General features: G+C 38.7%; 2 protein-coding genes and 1 long non-coding RNA gene across 3 annotated transcripts in view; all 3 read right to left on the reverse strand.

The window, feature by feature from the left end:
• Positions 1–2,086, reverse strand: part of LOC111269719 (uncharacterized) — a 9,809-nt gene extending 7,723 nt beyond the window's left edge. Inside the window, exon 1 of the long non-coding RNA XR_015314676.1 lies at positions 1,519–2,086. This is a non-coding gene — a long non-coding RNA (uncharacterized LOC111269719). The remainder of the gene's footprint in view (positions 1–1,518) is intronic.
• A 2,937-nt stretch (positions 2,087–5,023) lies between these two features.
• LOC111269717 (dnaJ homolog subfamily B member 6-B) lies at positions 5,024–8,726 on the reverse strand. The gene has a single exon (XM_022849520.2). It carries the CDS (start codon positions 6,860–6,862, stop codon positions 5,864–5,866), a length of 999 nt encoding a protein of 332 aa, XP_022705255.1. The 5' UTR covers positions 6,863–8,726; the 3' UTR covers positions 5,024–5,863.
• Positions 8,727–11,228: 2,502 nt separating this feature from the next.
• Positions 11,229–24,001, reverse strand: RpL24-like (ribosomal protein L24-like). Its single transcript, XM_022849522.2, has 3 exons — positions 23,831–24,001; positions 20,522–20,772; positions 11,229–11,591 (listed from the first exon to the last, which is right to left on the reverse strand). Exons 1-3 carry the CDS (start codon positions 23,909–23,911, stop codon positions 11,399–11,401), a joined length of 525 nt encoding a protein of 174 aa, XP_022705257.1. The 5' UTR covers positions 23,912–24,001; the 3' UTR covers positions 11,229–11,398.
• Between the last annotated feature and the right edge of the window lie 18 nt (positions 24,002–24,019).

Here is a 24,019-nt window from a genome sequence, read left to right on the forward strand (position 1 = left end):
AGATCTTTTTTGAGTGCGACGATTTCAAGATCACAACATAACTTTTTTTCTACAAAAAGAGGCTAAAAACCATTTGAGAGAAATCATAATGCTATGCAAAAAATGCTTTCACTTTTCCTCTCTTAAGTTTCTAAGGGAAATCATGTTAGACTCATTTCAAGTATTTTATATGCTTAAGCGAATGGTCGACTATAACTGTCCTAAAATGTGTTCACTATAAAATTGCGGTTGATAGTTTTTCCTGTAATCAACTAATGAGCAATATCAATGCATATTGAGGTATAAACTCTGTCGCATTTTTGCTTATTTCTTCCGTTTACTCTGGCTATTAATCCCTATGCTCTTTTATTACTTTGGCTAATGATCAAACGCTATACACCGTTGGAACGCTCTTTAGCAATGATACGCAATGAATTTTACATAAAATTCGCGGAACGAGCAAGATATATACGCATATGATGAGCACGCCAAAATACTACCAATAGCTCAAAACAAATTAGAAAAGTGCATTCCTGAGGTCAAAGACAGCACTTTTACACTTAAAATCAATTTCTCAGACTCACTTGGCTTTTTTTTTGAGTTGTAGTGCTTACCGTAAATCCCGCACCTATCCCAGAGTCTGTCAGGAGCCTTTCGATCTCGATAGATGACGAACAGCAAAAATGAGATATATTACATTTGTTGCGTATCCGCCTTTGGAGCTCAACCTCATAGTAAAATTTTGTAGATCAAGGCAAAGCATGACTACTGCATTGCAGAACAGAAAAGAGCACTCCAATTATATACAGTACTTAACTACTAATAAAATGGAAATCAGAAAAAAGCGCGACTGATTTTGCAATTAACGTAGCATTTAACATTAAAAACGAAAAAGTTTTTAAGAATAGAAAGGATGGTTTCAAATAGTAAACTCAAACCTAGGCCATATATGAAAAGCTTGAGCTAAGACTAACGATGTTCTGTAGTACAGGCGAGTTTAACACCGTTATCAATCATACAAAACACTCATCTGTACAACTAGTCTAACAACATGTAGCGTAAATTAGAAAAATGAGCGGATGGTAACCGTTAATTAAAATCAAGTAAAAAGGCATAAAGTAGACTAATATCGATAGAAATGAAAAATGGTAAAACATAACTTTTCAAGATAAATTTTCAAGTTTCAAGATAAATTTCAGCGTTTATAAAACAAGAGCGGAAATTGATGCTCACTAAAAGATATTTGCTGGTTATTTTTTAATAATAGGTAATGGTCATAAATAGTTATTAAACGTTGAAAACCTATATATTCACCCCATCAGTACAGAACTAGTCGCCAGAACGATCGAATCAAGGCCGGGTTTTCACTTTATGGCGGCGATTGGCAGGATTAATTCATTCGTACTCACTTTGTCAAGCAAATTACAAATAAGTTAATAGTAATCCATTAATTAATTGGAATAATATTCGAGAATAGTGGCCCATAGATACAATAGTAGCTTATTATTGAAAGGAGTAAAAATGTGGATTAATACTTACCGCCATGCGCGTTCTCAGAGCGCGTCTGCTACTTCTATTAACGGCATCAATTTTGTCCTTGTTAAAGGATAGGATTCAGTTTCCATGACAGTGTAACGCTAGCGCGTTTGTGTACTAAAATTAGGGGCATATGGTAATGTTTGTTCAATCTATGTTAGGCTCGTTTTATACTGCGAGCCAGTCTTCTGAAATAATGTTAAATTACATATAATCAAGGCTCCACCTGTATAATAATTGACTGAGCAAACAAGTTAAACGTAGAGGCAAACGATATAGGCAAGTATTACAACCAGTACGTGGTTGGTTGAGAGTTGATACAAAAATAAGCATACCCAAAACAGATGACGCGGATTTAACGCTTTTAGCCTTAGTGTTTCGAGCTAATAGAGTGGTCTACTTTATCCATCCTTCGTGTGAGGATTTTCTATAATTACAAGGTGCCAGGCTTAAATCCGAACCTTGTCAGCCGGTGTCAGCGATTTCACAAATGCGTTCTTCTAAAGCCAGTACTATTAGACAAAAGCGCGTTTCAAGAAGAATGTAAAGAACTTGCAGCGACGGCGAGAACAGTGCGTCGTTATCGGTATTTGAGCAAAGGTCACCTATTACCCAATCTCTTCACACCTGACGCGCCTCCACCGAGATTATAAATTTCCCTTCTTACACAAAACCGATGGTCCATGTTATTGTCAGTTTCCATGTGATTTTCAAAAAAACTCGAAGAAAATGGAAAATTTTTCAATAGGATTTAGACATAAAAAGCTCGAAAATTACCCAAATGTTGCGAAAAGCCTTTTCTGATGTTCTCATTTGAGAACATCAGAAAAGGCTACGTAAATTAGCTGTGTTAGGGAAAGGAGTATTTATTTCTATTTGAGTCAGAAATGACACTTTTTACAAATAAAAAAAAATTAAAATATCTATTTTTATTTAGTTAAGGTCCTAAAAACAATTTATAAGGGAAGTCTAAACTGAAACCTAACGATATCGCGTATATCCAATACGTACTTGTCTCCACCGTACTATCAACAACAAGCGCTGTTTATCATTATGAGCGGTATTACGAGTACAATTTCCATTAACCGCTGTATGATAACACCCAGTCCAAATAATTCTGTGTATATTTTTGGTATATTATGCCTTGACGTTTTCCAGTCCACCTTTCTTTGTCACTAAGTCATCGGTGAACCCGGTGGCGCCAGTCTTTGTCAAATAAAATTTGCATTTAGCTCACTTGGCCTAAAAATCGCTTAGATCTGTGGGCGGATATTTTCAGTCCCATACGATATCGTTGCCGACCCAGATTCACGACAAAGCTATTTACTAAACACTGGTGTGGACTGAACTCGCACTCTTATTCGAAAGCATAACACAAGCGTTTTTTTTTTCTGAAACGACACCGTGAACCACATTCTCAACTTCAGTGGCCCTTTTTAATTGAGATCTATCTCCGCTTACCTTCTATAAATACGTGTGTTGCCATTTCCATATGCTGTTGCTAAAACAAGGTACTATTAATGAAAAAAATACAGTAACAAATATTTGTATTGAGCTATTTCATCTTTGGCCGTCATAGAAACCTTTCCATGTTTGCTTTATTGATAATCGTTAAAAGAGCTGTTAGTTATTACTCTCTTAACGTATTACTTAGAAATGCAGTGGCCTTTGAACTAATTTGAACTGACTTCAAAGTTAACACGTGAGTACTGGCATTTTAAATTATTGAAAACCAATCTGGGCGTCGTAAATATACCTCTATGTGTGTGTGTGTGTGTGTGTAGACTTGTGTCTCTGTTGTGTAATTTTCGTAAGAAGTGACAGGGAGTGACAGGAGTTATCGCATTAAAAGCTAGAATTTCTACATCAAGTCTCAGCAAAATCAAAATATGTATATTATTATTACTGATTAAAAATCAGTAGCTAATATTTCCTAAAAATGTATGCCTTTAATTTAAAAATAATTCTCAACTAAGTTAGCTACGCTGCCTACGCTTACAGTAATCTATAGAATGGCAATTCAGCGGTGCGTATCTTCTATAAGGAGTGCTGCTAGTAATACTTATTCCGCCAACTTTTTGTTCGTCGGTCAGTGATGATCTGTTACAATAAATAAACAGTTGTGCGCACTAGTTGCTTCGCAGCGGTACTAAACTTGACGGCGACACTCATGTGTCACGTTTGCTCAACCCGAACGCATCGAACAACATCGACAGCAGCAACCCTTACCCGCTAACCCAATTCCCGTAGTGACCCATTTCCTGTGGATCAGTCCAACAAATGATCCAGTCTTTGATTCCACCTAGAACTCTTGTTGCACCTGTTTTGCAATAAATTAAAGCTATATATGTGTATACGTATATGGCATATGTTAACTCGTTTTTATCACTGGAATTTTTCACTGCAAAAGTTTAGTGCTATTGTACAATTTCATTTATGATGTCTTAAGCCTGCAATAATTAATTATGTACCTGTAGATAAACATAGCACAGTTATCCTCCAGTGATAGTAGAAAACATGGCCACTTCTCTTAGTGTTTTCACAGTCATTCTCGTCGCCACTGCGACCAGTCTTCAGCTGTTATCGGTGCTAGCAACCTTCTCTGTGCTAGCCAATTGCTATTCCTTGCTCTTGGTTACATAACGTCAACCTGAATCGTAGGCACTACGTAAAAGTTGAAACCATTGGCACGATCATTTGTGTAGTCTATCTACTAACATAAGCATTCGTACAACTATAACTAGTCACTGACTCTTTCCCTCGTACGCGAGCGACTGCTGGCGTCGCGCAGCCCTTGGCAGTTGCATCCAGCTCTATCCGATCATGTGCAATGAGCTTTTCCCACGCTTTTCGCTCTGCATTCGTCTTAGCTCGTCGTCGCTCTGCATTAGCTCTTTGCCTAATAAGCCTCGTAAGCGATACACCGAATTAGCACAGCATGCGTACATGTACCCACCGTCAGCAACAGTCGACATATCGCGATTGTGATGGTTCGTTATTTTGTTTTGTTCTGACGCAAACTAACGCCATCCAACATCGAATGCGGGACAGCTTGTTCTACTACTGCAGGTAATGTAACAAAAGCAGCCGCTATGGCTGTGTAAAGCTTACAACGTCATCCGAACACTCGCCCTTTTCATAGTTATTTAGACACGTATGTGTAATCACCCACCCGTGTCTGAACCACCGCCTGCCACTTTTTACAGGCGCACATCCGTCAAGGGAGCGCTTAACCTGGGCTAGACACCAGTCGCCTTGACCATTGAAAGGTTTATCGACTGACCCAAAAACAACCCGGCGACTCATCAGGCAGCCATAGCGATACATTACATAAAGCCTAAGAATCTATAGGACACAGACGAACGACCTAGCATATGCACAGACATATGCTGACGAAAGCACCTATTTATTGTGGTAGATAAGAATGACATTAAAAATTAAAGCAAAAGGTAGATACGGTTTATGGTGAAAACGAAAAAAATTACGAGGACTAAAAGAATGACACATCTTTTGTACGGGTAAGCCCTCCGGTGCTGATATAAGTACGTTCTGCCAGCGTTAATAATGCACATAATAATAACAGCAGCGGTAGTACTGAATAGCAGCAACCGGAATTCCACAGTTTATTATTATTATTATAATCATTATTATTATTGTGTGTTGTCCTTTCTTTAATATATATGCATATAATTATTTGTCCCATTTTTAAGTTGCTGGATCAGTTTCTACGTGTGTGTATACCTGTGCTTTTTTGGAAACAATTACTTTCACTGTTATTCAAGTTTTAGTTCATCATTCCGATGATTATTGTAAGTTACTGCAGTTGTTTTTTGCATGGGTCATCTCCACACGAATTACCTATGTGCCTCGTGGATGTTATGATGACTATATTAATAATAATAATAATAATAATAATATAGTTTCTATCACGGATAATCCTTATGCTCATCTTCACGTATCTTCCTATGTATACCTTGTTACGCTAGTAAACTGTCGAGAACTGGTGAAATCCCATCCGGCAACTTTCCCTCAGTTCAAGTGGCTCCCATATAGCAAATAGCATCGTACTGTTACTACTTCAGGCTTTATAAAGCATCTGTTCATTTCGCAGTCACACACTTCGCATTCAATACAGCTCAATTCAGTTCAATTATTCCGCGGCCTTCGATCTCCTTCGCGTGGTTAATGAACGAGCTTCTCCTTTTACACTAAGCAGTTGTCTTGCGAACTCATTCTTGGCGTATTGGCTTTTAGCGATTCAGCTCGGGACAGAAAGAGAGGGAGTTTGTCATTGTATCGGAGAGGGGGTGTCATCTGCGGCATTAATCGTCAGAACAATGTAATCTCTTTATCCGTGTAACATAAAGTGCTGAGTTGCCATCTGTGTCTGCTGGATAGCTTGAGGTTGACCGTTGACCGTTCTCTTTTTCACGACACCATCCTCAATAATGGTAACTGTTTCTGTACCGTTTTCTACCACCTTGCGGGTTTCGATTTTTTTTCCATTTACGAAACGGGTGTTAGAAGAAGTGCGCCGCATGTTAGGACCTCCTCCGAAGCTGACGCTGCTCGAGGTGAACGTAGTTACACCACCCGCGGTCATAGTGTTCATATCCATCGAGTCAGATGTTAGTTGGCCAAATAGCCCATTGAATCCGCCCATGAGGGGCATGCCAAAGCCCATGGGTAGCATGCCTAGTCCCACACTCATTCCGCCGAAAGGGTTCATCATGAACGGATTCATGCCGAACACATCATCGACCCTTTGCACCCTCTGCGAACTGTACCCATGCGGATCTTGGGCCGACGCAGCATGGACTCCATGCCGCCCCTGTCTACGAGATGCACCACCCTGGCGCCCATTTACGTGTTGAGCAGCTGGGTTTGTGGTAAACAGAAGCGGATCGCCGAAGAGGCCGAAGGGGTCGGAGTTGAACGGGTCATTTTGGAAGAACTCTCTGAACACCTCCTCTGGGTCCCGAAAAACGAACGACGCAAATATGTCGTCGATACCGCCATGGACGCCAGCCGAATACGGGTGATGTCTTGCGCCACCGTACGCATTTGCTCTGGCGGAGGTTCCGTGGCCACCTGCTGTTCCCGTTAGACCTTCCTTGCCGTACTTATCATAAATACGGCGTTTTTTTTCATCTGACAAAACCTCGTAGGCCTCCGAAATGTCCTTGAACCGGCGCTCCGCCTCCTCTTTGTTGTTGGGGTTCTTATCAGGGTGCCACTTGAGGGCCAACTTGCGGTAGGCTCTCTTTACTCCATCTGGCGTAGCATTTCGGTTCAACTCGAGTATGGTGTAAAAATCACGCGATCCCCCTGCTGCATGCTGAGGCATCTTGAATGTTGTTCTTCACTGAGCTAGTTTCTGTTAATATAACAATATATCGATGAAGAACAGACAAGAATAAAGTACTTTCTATCCAATTGTATCCAGTAGATACATAAACATCATAGACGAAGCAGGTTTATAATCTAACGATAAACTTCAAAAATATGCTGATGTCACCTTTGCAAATAATCGCCAAATAAGCAGTACACGCCGCCTAAATGAGATGTAGAGTTTGGAAATGAAGTTATTACTGATAACTTATTTCGGTGTGAGCCACACACTAAGGTTTTTCTATTTACTAGACTGCACGTACGCACCTAACGATGTTTCTTGGGTTTTTGTAGTGATGATGCCTGTATGCAACTAACTTGTGTTTTACCTAACGGTCCTGTTGTCAGTTGAAAAATTTTTTGAAAGTTATTGTCCGTGGGGTAAAGCTCCAAGCTGTGATCGTGCTACTAGTTCCGTGTTAATAGCTTGCAATCAGCAAATCCATAAATTGGGAACCTTCAGTACTGATACGAACACCAGTCATCAGTGTATTCTTCCTTCGTCCCTGAGATCACACGAGGAAGCTACTTAGCCGATGCAAAGCAGCCGCTCACTTATATCGTATTCTATAAAACCTTTTTCGCGATGGTTCAGAGCAAAATTTATAGAAAACGATGATGTTTGAGGCAACACAGTTAGCAGCCAGTGTCTGTCTGTTTGTCGGTCAGTTCGTTACCACGAGCACGACGAGTTGGTTCGTTTGTCCAACTACAAAGGGTTAGTGAGAATCCCTCCGTCTGTTTCGACGACAATTCAGTTAGTCACTCACTCTCAATCACAGAGTCACCACCAACTAAACAATGGTGATGATGATGATGCTTGCTCGCACGAGTAATGGTGCTAATAGTAATATTACTGACACTTTTTAGCCAGCAGCAGCCACATTAGCAGCTTGCACAGTCAGCTCAGCACGTAGTCGAACACAGTGTGAATTCGTTAACAGACGATCGTACATTTGCAGCAGTCGATCGCTCATACACAAGGACGTAAACGTTACATTTGCGTGTATGACAGCCGTGCTATTGGTCGTGGTCGTCGTGTTGAAGCCAGTAATGGCTAGCTTTCGTTGTAGCCGCCTGCGATCACCGCTGGCTGGTTGCTTCAAGTGAATGCCAGTAACCGCGGTAGGAAGATATACCAGCACTAATCTGACGCTGGCCGATCTGATCCACCTGTATCTATCTGTTGTGAATACGAGCACGAATGACGATGACGGTGATGCTGGCTCTATAGCGATGCGGTCTGCTAACGACCCAGGTCTGCCAGCCTGAAACGTCTAGCTGACGCTCGCTCACGTCCACGCCCGCACACAGTTTCCACTGCTGTTGCTGCTTTTGTTCGTGGAGCAGACCTCCTTTACAAATTTACTTGACTTTATCCGTCACGGTGCCTTTCTTACCCAGATGTTTAACCCAAAAGGTATCGTGGCCAGCGCTGAGGCGAAGAATGCAGTAGCGCTCGAAAGCGAACTAGGAGATAACGCGCTCCGCAAAGAGCGATAACTGGAGGGACATATGGATCTGGTGCAGCTCAGTTTCGGTAGTGGCCGCAATAGTCAAACACAGCACGCGTCTCGATCGCTTACTTAACACAAAACTCCGGCGATCGATCTCAGTTTTGCAACGTTCACCCGCTCCACGGGAGTATCCACCGAACGGAGACACCCCGTATTTCAGAGGCAAAACAATCACGACTTCCTGCTAGTACCGCCTCTATGGATTTCGCGATGTTTCTACGGCGGCCGCTTTTGCCACTGTCGACCCTTTCACTCACTTAATCAACGCGTTCTATCAGCTCCTGTGTCTCAACTGAACAGCGAATAGCGGACAATCGGCGGCTCTGCCTCTACACAGCACCACAAACGGAAGAATACAATATGGCAGTCGTCATATCATGCGACTTGCTGCAACTAGCTACCGCGATCTGCGCTAGTATATCTATATCTAACTGATTAGAAAAGTGAGCTGTGAGGGTTGGTGTCGTGAACGGCAGAACGAGTGGTTTCGATATCCGGCTGCCAGTTGGAGAGAGCCAAAATGGCGAGGGAATAAGCGTTTGTTGCAAGCGGAGAAGTCCGCACTCGTCGATCGTGATCAAAAAGTCAACTGGGGACTACTGCCAGAGTTGTCGATGACAATGTTTTTGGGCCCTGTGCTTTCTCAAAGTAGGCAATCGAAGTAGTCCTTGATACTTCGTCGTTGGCTTGATAAATAGCTCTTCTCATCATGGCATTACATATAGCCCCACCCCACAATGAAACACAGCACTCGCCATTATGCGAACATCGTCAGCCATATATAAGAAAAATATACAAAATACAAGTTTTAATGACGCACTCGAAAACTCATGTTGCAGCACGCACGCGATTATGTTTTTATGCATATTTACATCGTGTGTAGTTTGTCTGCGGAAACAGCGTTTAGAAAACTAGTAAAAACAACACTATCATAGCTAATATCGTAGAACACCGTTGGAAACCTTTCCGGTATCGTTGCAACTGTGAACTTGCAGCGTGCTTAGAATCCCTTTAATTGAAACTACGATTCATCTTATTCTACATACGTGTGCTTCACAAAAAAAAACTTTTCGATAAATATATACAAAGGGGCAGATTTTCGATACAACATACCTCCAAGTTTCTTTTTCCATCTGTGGATTTATTTCTATGTTAGAAAAACATCGCGATAGCGTTTGCCTGGTCCTCTTGAGGTACAATTTGTTGATATTTACTGGAAAATCGCTTAATCAATACATTCGTTTTGCAGTTTTTCGGCGTCAGCTCTAAGGGGAGGTATCCTTCAATATTTTTGTGGAGTATATACTACCTTGCCTTTTAACGGGTTGACGGTACCTAACGAAGCGATTGGACTTAGTCTGGGGCGATGGAAAATCCACCTCTTGTCATTACCATCATGATAGCAACAAGAACTCAGTCTGAGGCGATGGGAAATCCACCTCTTGCCATCACCGTCATGACAGCAACAACAACTCAAAGATGCCCCAGATGTGGGACAGCGAATGATTAGGTCAACGCCGAAAAAGAACGAAGACAGAGCACGAGAAATCGAGTAAATGGAGCCTTCAAAACAGGGCATTTAGATATAAATTAAAAAAAGTGTATTAGATGCTATGGAATTGGCATCACATAACCTATACTATTTAACCGCTACACGCCTAACACAGATGTTATTCTAACTTTAGCTGTACTATATTTAGACACTGCCCCCATAACGGCACGCGGATTTTTCTGTCTATACAGGAAATAGGAGTCATATAATTATTTTGAGCTTAGTGAAGTCCAACGTGAATGATGCTACAAACTTTTTACCATACTGGGGCCCCGCGACGTGTATGTATAGAAAAATCAACTACGTGCACAAAGGTTGTCAAGTAATTTTAGCCTGCGCCAGGCCATCTCAAGAGAATGTTGTTTTAAGACATCCCTTTGGTGTAACAGACATCGAATTAAAAGGACATCTGAATGCTACTGATAGTTGTGATACCAAAGTAGTTATTTGCGCCTATTTGTTCTTCGAAACGTAAGATCGCTATATCCACTAGATTGTATTGAAGTAGTATTGCTTTGGCTGATTCGCATTGGGTTGAACATGAATCAAATCCATTTATTATCTTTAGTTGTATTATAAAGTTACCTAACTGTTTGTATCATGCACAATTAAAAATAACATACAGAAATGTACCTATTTACTACATATTTACCTGAATGTCAGAAAGGAGAGCCCTAATATTTGTACACGCTTTCCATGTTATACGGTTATTACTATTAAGAAAACTCCACTAGCTTATATAACCCTGACGTCGATTCTACATATATAGAAATATCCGTCATCTATTTCTTCGGGCGTGACTGTATGCTTTAAACAGTCGACATTTCTTCATGTATGCTTGCTTAGTTCCTAAAAAACATTGCTTTCGCATGGTTTCTGTTCTCTCTATTCATAGATCGATAGTCAATCAATACGATTTTTATTATTCGTTTTTGATTCAAATGTTTTCTTCAACGTAAACAAATAAGCTAAGCTTCTACGTTTGGGTATGAAAACATTCATTGCAGAATAACTAATAGAAACAAAATAGCTTACATGAAGTTTTCGTTTAACTGAGATAAACATTTTTCAACAAATGTCGCCTACACGTTGGATCGTATCGGCACGTTCGGCACGAACAACAGCGATTTACTTTCCATCGCGATGATAGCTTTGTTTGTAATATAATAGTTAACTAGACCTTCTTTTATTTGACCAAATTCCACTATTCATAAAAGCGGCAGCGTTTGCTGAAAAAAATGAAAACATTTAAGTGGTTTGATGAAATATAGCTTGTTTAGTACCACACGCAGGATTTTCCTGCATGAGCTGAAAACATATATACATCATGTGTGTAGTGTTGTACATTAAATTCGTTGCAGGGTATCGGTACCAGTTCTAGGCCCATTACGGCGGAAAACAGCGGAGCGAAAAGCTAATTAAGTTACACCCCCTCAGCAACAGGTTTTTCGTCGGAGTCATCCATGGCTTCATCCGACTCGTGATCTGCGTCAGCCTCTTCGATGTGAACTTTCTCTTTTCGTCGATCCCTTGCACATACGCTCTTGATCAGACAGAGATCGCGTTTGACCTCTTTGAAGTCACGTTCCCGTTCTAGTTTTCGGCCATGTTTCAGTCTGCAATAGCAAAAAACGCCCAATTCATAGTGAGGATTTGTTATTATTATATACCATTATACATAATCGATTAGCATGGTAGTGTCTTGTAAGATTCCTCAAAATTCAGCGCTACTCCAAATAACAGCACGACATAGCAAATAAAGCACTTCCGGTTGGGCGGCTAGACTAATCCACTAATAAATTGTGAAAATACAGTTCTGATATTTTTAATTTGGTATTTTACCAGGTGAGGTTAATTTAGCTTACAATTACTACTACCTTAGAATAAAATCCAAACCTCTGCCACGTATTAGAAATGAAAAAATTTAGTTACATTTTCGTTTGTGATCAGAAAGGTACATATCACAGACAAAGGCCTTTCTGCATCACATCGGTGGGAACACCAACGGTATATAAACGAAAAAACATGCGGATTTTACAAATAACGTTTACTTTTTGTTATTCCTGTCATGGCAATTTAGTAGACCATCTATCATCTAATAATTACAGTTAATTATAATTCGCAGTAAATGGCACTGAAGATAAAAGATCCATTGTATTTTTACACATTATATATATACACATATATATTTTTACACATATTACTGCACACTATAGAAGCAGATCACCAAGTAATTCTGACAAATATTGCCTTTTTACCGTAGTCGTGGCACGATATGACTGCTGCGCTATGAATAAGACTGCAGTACTAATAATACTAGTTTTAACATATGACGCTGATGTTTGTAACTGTGTTCACACAGCAGTTACAGATGAACACATGGAAAAGCGAAAAAAAACACGCTGAATATGTATAGAATTATTCTCCGTAAGCAAACAAGAGAATTCAGCATCTCGTTTGAGTCACGTCGGGCAATCCTTACAGGCAAAAGGTTTACAGCAAAGACTGCGCCGAAGAACTTGAAGTTCAAAAAATACATACCCGTCGGCAACTGTCCCAGGGACGTGCTTAAAAAGGAACCGGAAACGCTCTGACGCGTCACTACAGCTGACCAGACATAAGGCCACAAGTATGACGCAAGGCCAAGAGCATAGTTACCTGAGTATAACTATAATAAAGTTGTGCATTTTTAATTCATGCCAAGTAATGCATCTATCACTAAAAATTACCAGGCAGTTTTCAGAAGATTGCATAATGCTTCCCGCCAAGGTATGCCGGAACCCCATGTAAATTCATCATGGGATTTTCATCGTGATAGTGCACAAGCTCGCATGTTGCAACATGCATCGCATTTTTTTTTTGCAGAAGAGCTCGATGCTTGTCTTGCATTGATTCCCTTATTTATCAAATCTAGCACCTGACAATTTGGGCTTTTCACAAAATCAAAGAAACCTCCGAGGAAATATAGAAAAAAACGAGCTTAGATTTAATATTTCGACAGAGTTTGAAACCTGTTTCAGTAACACCAAAAAAGAATGTCTAGCATGTATTTAATCCGAAAGTGTTTCAGAGAAAACGAGTGATATCTGAATAATTGAAATATATGCAGTTGGTACAAAGGCATATTTTCGTTATTTTTTAACACAGTGGTATTTCAACTAAGGAAAAATGCATGTTTTCATGAGAAAATCGTTCTTGACAATGTGGTCTTCCTTCGTTGTTAAAACATTGACATTATTGTAGCACTGGATTGTAAAGGCATATTATTACAACAGCCATTTACTATGCAACACCCATTTACAGTTAGAGACCTACAACCGCTCTGGTAGTTTTTAGCATATTTTTCCTGACTACGTATCATTTTACATCCTCATTGAACTTCTTGACTTAACACTTAACAGTATACAGTCACTCCAAGCAACTCTTTGGCGCACGCCAATTGTACTAAGATCAGTGTAGTGCATACTGCTATCGCAGAAACTACAAAAGGCGCCCGATTTGCCACGTTTAGTCTAAAAACAAAATTCAACTCCACCAATCGTTCTGAATAATAGAGTCATTCTAGCTCAACAGAAAAAAATAAATGTCATTATTAAAATCGATCGTAAGAAACTGCGTTGTTGTCACCTTAAGCGTAAAAGGTCGTCCATCACCTCAGCCATCATCTGCTTTTGGCAACAAAACAACAAAATATATATTGGACAAGTAACGATTTCTCAACCATATGTAGAATCCGAAAAGTGATCATTTTTGGGGTTATTCAATCTGACCGTATACACAAGGTAATAAACATCAGAAGTGACATACAAAACCTTATTCACCTTAAACTGAAAAACTAAAAGACCTAAACAATGAGACATACTCTAAACCTTAATTTATAGAAATAACAAATATACATATAACTAACAGTTATGGCCACATAAAATCCTTTCCATAGAGACATTTTGAGCATATTCGTGTTCGCTAATTTTATCCAAAACTTCAATGAGTTGTATCCATTTATCTAAGCTTTACAGTGACGCAATGATCAGCTGAGACCACATCAAAACCCATCAGGAAGGCGGGTTCAATTGCAATTTAAAACACTTATTAAATGCACCATGAAGAATTTGACGTCTCTATCGCATCGCACCATAAATTTAGGGCTCACGAATTCAACAAGCGAAATGGTACCTTATTTACTAAGATGCGGTTAGTAAAAAAAAAAAAAGAAAACAGATATTTTCATCTTGTGATGGCAGGATATCGTGACGCACAAATCCTGCCTCTATTTTAATTTCAAGCCCATTAGTAAACAGCAAGGTTATTTATTCGTCCGCAGGACAAGGATTCGTTGATAATAACAGCCTTAATTCTTAATATATGTACACACCAGCTCATCGATTATGGGAGATCGGTTTCTTTTTGTTTCTCTTAAAGTAATGGTTTTTTTTTGTGTATGTAGCTTTCTTATGCAAAACACGAACCAATCCAAAATACAGTAGAGGATATATGACCTGATAGCATAGCGACAAAACCTCAACGGAGCCTCCATTAAGTACCCTAAAAGATGACATTGTAATCAAACGTAAATTTTCTGTTACTGATATTTTATTTCAGCTGCTAGGAATCCTACAAGTATACTAAGTACAAGTTTACGGCTCTCTTGATCTGAATCCAGTTCATGTCAGAATTTCTTATAGTGTTCAATAAACATGACTTTTTTTTTTGATAGATATTTATCATATATATATATATATATATATATATATATCCCGAAGAACGGCGGTCAAAGATTGAGTTAGGGTTACGCATCTAGCATGGTGCCTCTAATTATAAGTGTTACGATCCACAAAACATCGTAATGTGGTCAATTGAAAAAAAAATTTGGTGCTGTCGGGCTGCTCTCGTCCAGGAAAACAGCAGAACCAAGAGCGAAATATGAAGTCCATTTTGGTTTTTCCTTCAAAGCGCTTAGGTATTGCCCTTTTTTCATCTTGAAAAGCCAATATAATAGAAGAATGAGTCTAACGCGTTGAAAAACAACAACCTAAGCAGCAATGTCGGTGTAATAAAAAGACAAAATGTGAACAGTTTCTCGCCATTAGTACGACGAACCCCTTTTCAATGACGGTTTCATCATCGTTAATATCGTTACCATAGTGGAATATAATAACATTTGCAGCAACCCACACATAAACATTCGAGTGACTTAACACATGCGAAAATCCTCATCTTGGCATTACTCCGACCGACCAATAGATATACATATACGACAGTACGTAACGAAAAAAAAAAAAACTATTGCGCTCCGTCAACACGTCGCTATCACTGCGAAAAGAAACTTCTAAGAGCGCCAATAGCGACAGCAATGATAGTATTATGATAACCACTGCAAACAGCACAAGCTAAACACACAAAGTCATACACACGTACTGACACCCGCAGGTGGTCAATGGAAATCGCGATGGTAGCGGTGGTATAAACGTGTCAACGGCAGCGGCAACAATAGCTGCAGCAGTTTAATTAGCAGTACTGCGGTAAAAGATTAAGACATTTATCAATAATAACAGCACTCTGTACTACCAGCATCATCGAATCATCATCATGGCTTTTATGTTATTATGACCCCTACTGTCACCGACTGTGCCAATAACCTCGCTTTTCGTTTCAAAAATGGAAGTGTAAGAGTAGCACCGAAGCTCGTTAAGAGGCATCTAGACCGAAAAACAAAGCACCAACTAATAACAGTCTCAGATGCACCCCTGCCTTATTTATGGAGATCGCACGTAAAAATACTACATAGATTGCTTACTTCTCAAAGGAATCTTTACAGATCCGAATATACAGACTTGAACTACACATTTTTGAGCTACGCGATGGTATCCAGAAGAATCTCGCACTGAAAGCTCCTGAACTTGAAATTAACATAAGTATTTTAAGTAAGTTTTGAATAAGTTTAACATGAAATATTTCAAGCATTGTCAAGCAAATTCACGAGATACCTCCCTAAACACCTATCGCCCATATTTCGCATATTCCACTTTAGACTCGAGAACATTTTCCTATATAGCCGTGGTACATTTCACGAGGATAAATACGGAACTCGAGTGAATACTAATAGCACTTTTCAGCTACGGAGGTATTATATTAGCATGACACAAGCTAAAATGACTAAGATTATTTGTAGTTACCGCAAAGGCAAGTGCCTACGCCTTCCTAACGCCACTCAGCGCTTTTCTAATAACAATATCAGTATCAACAACTCCGGTAAAGTCGAATGTTTTTTCTAGTACGTCACAAAAGCAACATCAAAGAGGAGCTATAACAGTAGATGGAGACTCAAAATTAATACTAATTGTTAGTCTAGTAGTTGTTACTGTAGTGATGCCGTATTATAAAAAAACAACTGTTTCTCTCCTCTATCAACTCTGGTTTGCTTCTATTACTCCTTTTTGTGGCATAAATGTTTTTTCACCTATTTATAGAATATAACCGCAACTACCAATGGAGTAAAAAATAGAAAAAAAATGGAGATTCGGTCCAATTTTTAATTATATGTAGTATTATAGTGTATCAAAAAGCATACCAAGAGGAAACAACGCTCTGCTCTTTTTGAAGAGGGTCAAAGAGAAGGAAAATTACCATAAGCCCCCGCAAGGCAGACATATCCTATTATTCTTATTATTACCCATATTTCAGATATTCCTGTATAAACGTTTCATACTTATTATATAAAACGTCTTGACCGCGACAACAAGAAAACCTGCAATTGTGACTATTAAAGATGGCTAGAAAAGGAATCACTAATTTTGTATATTTATTTACAGAAAACTGTTCTTCAAGCATACTGTTCAGCACACTTTAGTAATTCCATCACATATACAGTTCATTCAACTCAGTTTCCTCCGCAGCAAACAAGTTATTTAATAAAGAATGCTGACATTTCTGTTCTATCATACCTAAATACCACACCTGTTGCAGTTGCGGCTACCTTACTCTACCCTAAAATTGTGTTCCTAGTAAAACGCAAATTCATGTTCACACTTTTTTTTATTTTATGTTTTCTAACTCTGTTTGTGAGGTACCTCACTCTAAACAGTATATAAGTCTGGTAATTTTAATCGACTGATTGTACATTCTACTGTGGGTGATTACTAACGTGTAGAACGTCTATAAATCGAAGAGATTCACTTCTTAGTATCCACCTCTTGGTCCGAAAACATGGATGTTAGTTCAGTCGAATTATGTTAACCACGTCAAACGATAAGGATAATGAATTCTGAAATTCAAGCTTTAAGAGAGTCGAAACACTTACGAATTCTAAATATGTATACAAGTATTCCAACGAGAGAAACTTGAAATGGTAGTTAAAAAATCCTTTTATTTATACCGAAAGGCATAACAGCAGAATAAAATGCAGTCAGGAAAAAGAACACTATCGCAAAAAAGCAAACGATAGCGAAAAAAAATAATATGGAGCAGAAAATTATTAATAAAATTAAAACACTAAGACACGAAAATTCCTGCTTAAAGCCTTCATTTAAAAAAGTATGGGCACTTCGGAATATATAAGAACCATCAAGCCTGCAGATGGCTCACAGCCGAAAGCTCGCTGAGCTCACATTCGCATGGCTTTGTTTTGATAGCTCAAAGATATTTTGCAACATAAAATAGAAGACGAAAACATATGTTCCTTAACGTGGTTGGCATGCAGTATACAAAACAAAGGGTAAAACCTCCATGTTAATTTATCATTAACATCCGTTACCTAAAACTGCCAACAACTCCTAGTTGCATTTGCCACACAACACAGTCTTATTAATTTGTGCGCCATGCAGCTTTAAAAAGGAACTACTTTTAGCATGGATTAGCTCGAACCACATTCTGGCGAAACACGTACCAACTGTTGGGTTTGTGAATTTCGATTCTATGTATCTATTGATGAAGTGCTGGCAAAGAATACCGCTAAATTTTAAACGTGAAAAACGTGGAGCAGGTATCTTGTATGATTGAAGGTGAAAAATGTACATACCCAAGAACTAAAATAATGGGGTATCATCGGTTAGAGCGCTTTCTATCACTACATTGTTTGCCATCGTCAAATATCAACTAATGGGAGTGCATCTATGACTTGACAATTCGCAGAGCTATCACTAACAAACTGTATTATGTGTTTAATAAATACTTGTCTCTTTCTGTAACAAAAACCTTAGATTTTGGGTCAGTTTGATGATATAATACATAATACATTTTATCCCATATACGAAGGGTGTACATCACCAAGAAATCGGTAGTGATAAATATTCGGATAAACGGAAACTTCTAATTCAACAGGTATTATTAACGTTGCAACAATCGCTCTATTTAACAGATAATTCAGAATAAAAAAATGGTCCATAAAATGTCCAGTCTGGTGGATAGCCATTTTTGCACAATAGTCCGTCTCTACTTAGAATTAATACTCTAAGACACGAGATACCAAAGTGCCGCATCGGGATATGCGCTTGACATATTCGTAGCTACTAGTCATATCTGTACGCGTCAAGACAGAGACATTCGACCTTGACGGACTTCTCAAGCATGGGGCGATCAACATATAAATTGCTGTTGTGACAGCGAAACCGGAAGAATAGGCACCTGTAGCAGGAAACTCGTAATACGCTATTCTGTAATAGCTGCCTAGACCTTTGGCTTATAAACCAACTACTACGGGCGACCATATTACTCACATACATAGCAGAAATAATAAGTATGGCGGGCGAAATAAAAAAAATTGCATAGTCTTAAACAACAGCAACATTTAAATTTACCTGCGTTCTCAATGGTAAGTTATGATAAGTACGTGAGGCAAAATACATTAGCAAGCTTTACTAGCTCTAGACAACCATTGCTTATAGTTTTACTCGAAATGGCCGAAATAAAAGCAAATATGTGGCGCAGGCTTGCACGAATGGCTGAAAATGCTGATACTATGTGGATGGCTCCAAGAACATATAATTAGCTCCAACATCGCTCAGCTAGCGGCACCAAAATTGGTTTCGGTACACAAGAGCATCGACAGCCCAAAAATCATTTCCAACTATACTCATCAGTTAAAGAAATGTCCGTTATTATTGTTGCTTTTTGTTGTTAGATAGACTGGTTGTCTTGTTGTTATTGTTTGATGATGAATAATCAGCCGACTGTTGGGCTAACTGATTTAAATGATCTGCGTCCGTGAGAGTCGCAGCTGTTGACGGTCATCCTCTTAGTGGTGATGGTCCTACGCCGACGTTGCAATGACTGACTAGCAATAAAAACAGCAGCAGAATTTGACGTGGTCGTGGTCGTCATAATACGCAAATGAGTGTGATGATAGTACTTATACTCTACAGACCTCTTCTGTCGATCATGATGCTGATGTTGGTGCTCTTGATAGCTGTGGTGGCAACAGTGTCATGAACGCCACCGAACCTGTCTATTTGGCTTTTATCTCCATGTACGTTAGCGTTAGAGCACTGTTTTGCTGCATGTATTATCAATTAGTCAAATCTTTAGAACTAGATTGGACTGCGTAATATATTGGGACAAGAATAAGGATGGACAACCGCGGTGAAGGATTATTTGATAGTTCTTCGCGGAGCGTCGCCGCATTCAGCTCCGGGTAGTTATGCTCTCACATATGTGCTAGTAGGTGTCCAGGTGTACTTTAACGCGACCGAAACTTCTCAACTCAACAATTTCCACATTTTTTATTAATGATACTGTACAGCACTGTCGCTACACTCGGTTCAATCCCTCTGGCAGGCCGAAATTAGACAGAACCAACCATAAAATAATACCATCAACGCTAGCTCAACGCCACCATCTGCCACAATCTCAGCACTTTAATGTAAAGTCTCTACTACGTCGGATACAATGGGATTAAAACTCGCCGCACTAGCGGTAATTAACAGACCTGTTAGCCAACAAATCAGCACCAAAAATAGGATGATCAGGTAGTTATGTTAGATGTATGCCATTACCTTCTAATTGTCGATGAGCAAAATATAGATAAAGATACAATTTATTCATAACTATAATAACAATAATGGAACTTTTGGATGATGTATGGAAACTAGCTATATTTGCGCAGCCTATTTCAAGCACATTCGCAATCAGGCACTACGGTGAATTTCAAACAAGACAGTCGACATAACTATTTAACTTTTAGGCAAAAGCTATAAAGCCAAGCGTAATTAAACCCCTTTACACTTGAAAAACTGAACCAAGTTTTTTAGAAGGAATTACACAATTTAACCTTAGTGAGCTGTCTCGCAAAAAGAGCACAAACTAGTAGAAATGGGTACGACCATCGTGTAACAGATTGCGACTTAAACTAAATAACTGCTGCACTTTTAAATCATATCAAAATGTGTTATAAAGCAAATAATACATGCACTATGGTTGCACATTGCTCATTAGATAACACCGTCGGGGAATGCATCTTTTTCGGCGGGTCACTGTGATTTTTGTTTCGCTCTTTCCCAGCTTTTTTCATGAAATTTTTCGGGTTTATTTAGGGAATTTTTTTAAATGTACTAACCTGTTCATGATGAAATGAGCCTCACGCTTTTTGCGGATCTCCATGATCTTCTCCATTGCATTCATGGCATTCTTCCATAAGTCTCTATCATATCTGACTGGACAATTTCGTCGCTTTTCCAATTCGAATACAGGATCAACGATGAGTTCCTTGCCATGGGCCTTTCGCCAGGCTTTGGTCCAACGTAGTTTACGTGGGTTCTTTTTACGTTTGAACATTCGATGGCATTTTGAGCGGCAGAATTTGAAGATCTATCACAGGTGTATAAGGATAATAAATAGAACAGAAAGGCACAAAGGCAAGGAAATATTGACATTCCGTACTATTACAAATAACGAATGTCTTGTACAGAATACACTACATTAAATTGTTATAGAATACTTTGTTACACTAAACATTTGTTTAGTGTAATGACTACGGCTAAAAGTTGTCGCAGTCATACTATACAATGTAAACGGAAGGGATATCTTCTTTTCTAGCTGGCTACTTGGTACATATATTCTTTCCATATTTGGCATGAACATTACAATATTATAAGTTCCAGTTTTTGCCTATAAATTGAATTATAAGTTAAATTTGCACGCACTTCTGTATCAAAAAACATTCGAAACATATTCGTAAAATAAATGTATCGAAAATGCTATGTGCGTTATAAGTAGACGTTATCCACTAAAGCAAAAAAAAAAGTTTATCGGAGTCTCATTGACATGTACGACAATAAAGGTTATTACTCCGCACTAAAAAGCAAATGTTGTCAAATGTATCGTCGACGTATAACAGCTCAATTAAAAAGCTTTTTTCCGATATGTAATATATTTGTAATAAAAGCAGAACTTAATTTTGGAAATAGAGTTTTGTTACTATTCACGAAAAACAGAACAAAGAAACCTTTTATTAAAACATAACTTTATTGACTGTCCGCGGGTCCTTTCCTAGCGAATATAAGCCAACACAGTTATAGGTATGGGTCAATTTTATCTCAGCTCTCAATCAAGTGTCTCTGTATACCGAATGTCAATGAAGCTTAGCAGGATACGTCACGAATTGCTTGCATTATGTAGAGAATGCAAAGCGTTTGACTGTTCCAGTTAGAATCACTTGATGTAGAATAAAGTCAAATATGATGGTTAATAATCAGATGATTAAATTATATGAGGTAATGATTAGATCGTAGTTGCGAATATATAATAAAAATATATGTCTACGTATTCTTCTGTATTTAGCTTCAATAGCTAACAAAACTTTATTCATACTGTCGCAGTCATCCTAATTTTTTGTAACTGTGTTAGTGTTTTGAACATAAACAAGTTGGTGTCTCTGTATGTTTGGGGTTTGGGGGAAGTAGCTTAAAGCTACGCACGTTCTCGGAAACTTTGCACAGCAGCAAAGAAAAAACTTGCTTCCAATGTCTCTTTTACTAAGATTAAAACTCTTTCAGTAACGGCTACAGTTAGCATATGTATCAAGAGCCTGTATTTATCAACGATATTTGTGGCAGTATCTGTCAGCAAAAAAAAGGAGACTCTTACAACACACGTACTCACCGAAAGCAGAACCTAAATTAATAGAACCTTACACTGGAAAATTAAACTGTCATAGCTCATATTGAGGCATTGTCTTCGGTTAATAAATTCATAGTATCATTACATGTGGCCTTTTATTTCTAGAAAAGCTTTTTTAATTAATTTCGTTTTTATCAAATATAGCCCATGGTTTAGTTAAAATGTTTGACTGTTTCTAATACTACGGCATGTGTGCCAAGTTACCACGGAATACATATATGTGTTCGGACGCTTGTTCTTAACGATGTCGTAGAAGCAGGGCGGGCACTACACCATTGCCTACGAAGCAAAGAATGACTACATCTATCCGAAGATTACATAGGCAGTAGACACTCCACACACCATCATACGGGACATTCCGGTCTGGATGTATTGATGTGTGTCACATCAATCGGCATATCCATTTACCCGTGCGTATATCTATCCACAACAGAGTCTACTATGTGGCACGACCAAAATGCTTTTTTGATTTATTGACCCCCTGTCAATTAGGCATTACTATTCTCCTTCTCGCCTTTTAACCTTACCTTTGACTTCAGGCTTTATATTTGTATTCTAGCTGTTTTGGTTAAACAAACGATAACAATCACTATCGATTAGTTTTAAATTTGTGATTCTTTACTACCTAAGTCACGTGGCTGTTGCCACTCGATATGCGTATAACGATTTTGCTATCCTACCAGGGAACTGTAATATTGTAACCGCTTATTTACAGAGGACATTTTCGGCATATCATAAAATCACTACGAAATGTTTCTTGCGTTATTTTGAAACGTACACATTTCTCAAAAGATTAGGTCACAGGAGGCCATTGCTTCTTTGCAATGTTTTTTTTTTTAAAAAGAGTAGAACTGGCACTACTAGAAGAGTAAATGTTAGTCGATGGATACCATAAAGTCTAAGTCTTTCATTTTAGTCGAAAGCTTTCCCATACTGCTAAATTAGTTTATCAGTTGTCGAATTTAATGAGACCACTCGTTGACCTGATTTTTTGATAAATTGTGCCCCCTCCGCAGAGGAAGCACCTTTGGCTTCCGAAAAGCCCCGACCTTTTCCTTTTAAACTTTTAAATGAATCTGACGTGATTGCCAGGACTTGTCAAGGCCTATTGACAAGTCTTTTGTATATTTAGGCAGGATCAACTTTTAGCAAAAACTTACGCATGATTTGAAAAAAACATCAAAAATGATTGAAACCAATAGCAGTTATATACGATAAAATAGTTCGTCCAAAATGTTTCTACCCAATTATTACTCTAAAAATTAGTGTTTTTCTATTCTTATGTTTACCTGGCGTACCCTTCTTACGAAAAAAAAATCGCGCTTTTTTTGACTAACTATTTAAGGAAATTAATCGATATGTAACAGTAGCGCCAGTTCCTCAACAGCTAGTTCTAAGCAATTCTGACATCCCAGTGTAATGGAAAAAAAATCATGATACTACATTATGATATATCATATAATAACAGCCATGCTGACGGTTTACACTCTGTGTTAGGTTGTCTCGTCTACGAGTTGACTATCAAAATTAAAAAAAAAGTCGCCCTCAGGTTTCAACGTACACCTAGATTTTAGAAGTAAAATATTATTGAGAAATACATCCATTGTTAAATGAGTTCTCAGGTATGCCCTGTAATAAAATAAAAATTTTGGATATTCTTTTTCAAAGTTTGCTCTAGTGATTTTTTTGCTTTAATTGAACTCAACTGACGTCAGGCAAAGCACTAAAAGTACGATCTGCTACATACCTTACAGTCATTTCTAACAAAGTTTACTCCATGACCAGGATATATCGGCCCAGAACAAAAGTAGCACCTCTCAATACGCATTGTTCCACATTAAGCATAACTTGATTACCGCCGAACAATGCACTCGTGAAACTTCCGCACGAGGTTATCTTTCTGCAATTGGTTGTTGGAGATCGTCTGCGTGTTGAC

Source organism: Varroa jacobsoni, unplaced genomic scaffold, assembly GCF_002532875.2.
Source record: "Varroa jacobsoni isolate VJ856 unplaced genomic scaffold, vjacob_1.0 scaffold_1407, whole genome shotgun sequence".
NCBI classification, from domain to species: Eukaryota; Metazoa; Arthropoda; class Arachnida; order Mesostigmata; family Varroidae; genus Varroa; species Varroa jacobsoni.